At 40.8% G+C, this 1126-nt stretch overlaps 1 protein-coding gene across 1 annotated transcript in view; it reads left to right on the top strand.

Annotated features, from left to right (window-relative positions):
* PUS7 (pseudouridylate synthase 7 (putative)) overlaps positions 1-713 on the top strand; it is a 20051-nt gene extending 19338 nt beyond the window's left edge. Inside the window, exon 15 of the mRNA XM_010003845.1 lies at positions 180-713. Within this exon, the coding sequence (XP_010002147.1) occupies positions 180-316 (137 nt within the window). The 3' untranslated portion in view covers positions 317-713. The remainder of the gene's footprint in view (positions 1-179) is intronic.
* Positions 714-1126: the final 413 nt, after the last annotated feature.

The following is a 1126-nucleotide window of genomic DNA, read 5'->3' as shown; positions in this document are numbered from 1 at the left end:
ATTAAAAATATGTTGTTTTATGAAATTTCACTGTGGACTGTAAATGGGAGTGTGGTGGTTGTTTAGTTGGGGGGTTAGTAGTTGAAAATTTTAGTACAGTTGAGATGTCATTTACAATAAGCATTACTTATGCCCTTAACTTCTTCTTGCTTTGTGTCTCTTCTTGCCCCCCATGATAGATGGCAAATTCCGGGCACTAAAGATGGAGTTTTCCCTTCCCCCATCCACTTACGCTACCATGGCGATTCGGGAAGTTTTGAAAATGGACACAAGCATAAAAAACCAGACACAACTGAACACCACCTGGTTACGCTGAATGAGCTGCAAAAATTGCTTAGATTTTAACATATAAAAAGTGTTTTCCTATTTACATATTCTGTACAAATCTTTAAAGATTGTTAGTAAGAGATTTGTATTTTTTTAAGTTTTTATTAGTTCTAGCATTTTAACTTTGGTAGTCATTTGCAAGGTGGTGCTTGTAATATACAGATGTTAGTGACTGATGCTTTTTAATGAATTAATAAGTTGCTTGAGCTGTAACATGGGTGCATCTTTTAAGAAGTGAGCTTGTAATAAGACCTGGAAGAATGTTTAGCTTTTTTTTTGGGGGGGAGGAGGAAAGCAATGAATGTTTTAATAAGTTCAGCACACCCTGAAGTTTCTTCAAACACATGAAGTTACAGCCTAGGAAAATGAGTTACAACAAAATAAAGACATCTGACATCTCTGTTGCAGGATAGAACCAGGAATGTTTGCTGGTTGAGGACTCTGGGAGCAAGGCTTTTTATGTGCTGTAAAGTTGTACAGCTGTTTTAATCAGTTGGTCTTCTAATTGAGAAAACACGTGGGTGTATTTTCCAGCTTTACTAATACCTGCATCCCAGAACAGGTACTGAGAATAAATTAGGCTTCTAGGTTAAGTTACTGATACATATCCCACCTGTCCACTGCTCGCAGGAGATCAGCTGGGCTGTTACAGAAAGGCATGGCCTTTTCAAATGTATGGCCGAATAAAACGCTTGTGCCGCTGAAATCGCGTCACCAGAAGTGACACCCCAGTTCCGTGCTGCGGCGGGTGGGAGCACCTCAGGCGGGACTGGCTGCTCCGGGACCCCGCCGAGCCCGG

Source organism: Chaetura pelagica, unplaced genomic scaffold (genome assembly GCF_000747805.2).
Source record: "Chaetura pelagica isolate M959 unplaced genomic scaffold, ChaPel_1.0 scaffold1048, whole genome shotgun sequence".
Lineage (NCBI taxonomy): Eukaryota > Metazoa > Chordata > Aves > Apodiformes > Apodidae > Chaetura > Chaetura pelagica.
The sequence above is the reverse complement of the archived record's forward strand: the minus strand, read 5'-3'. Positions and strand labels throughout refer to the sequence as shown.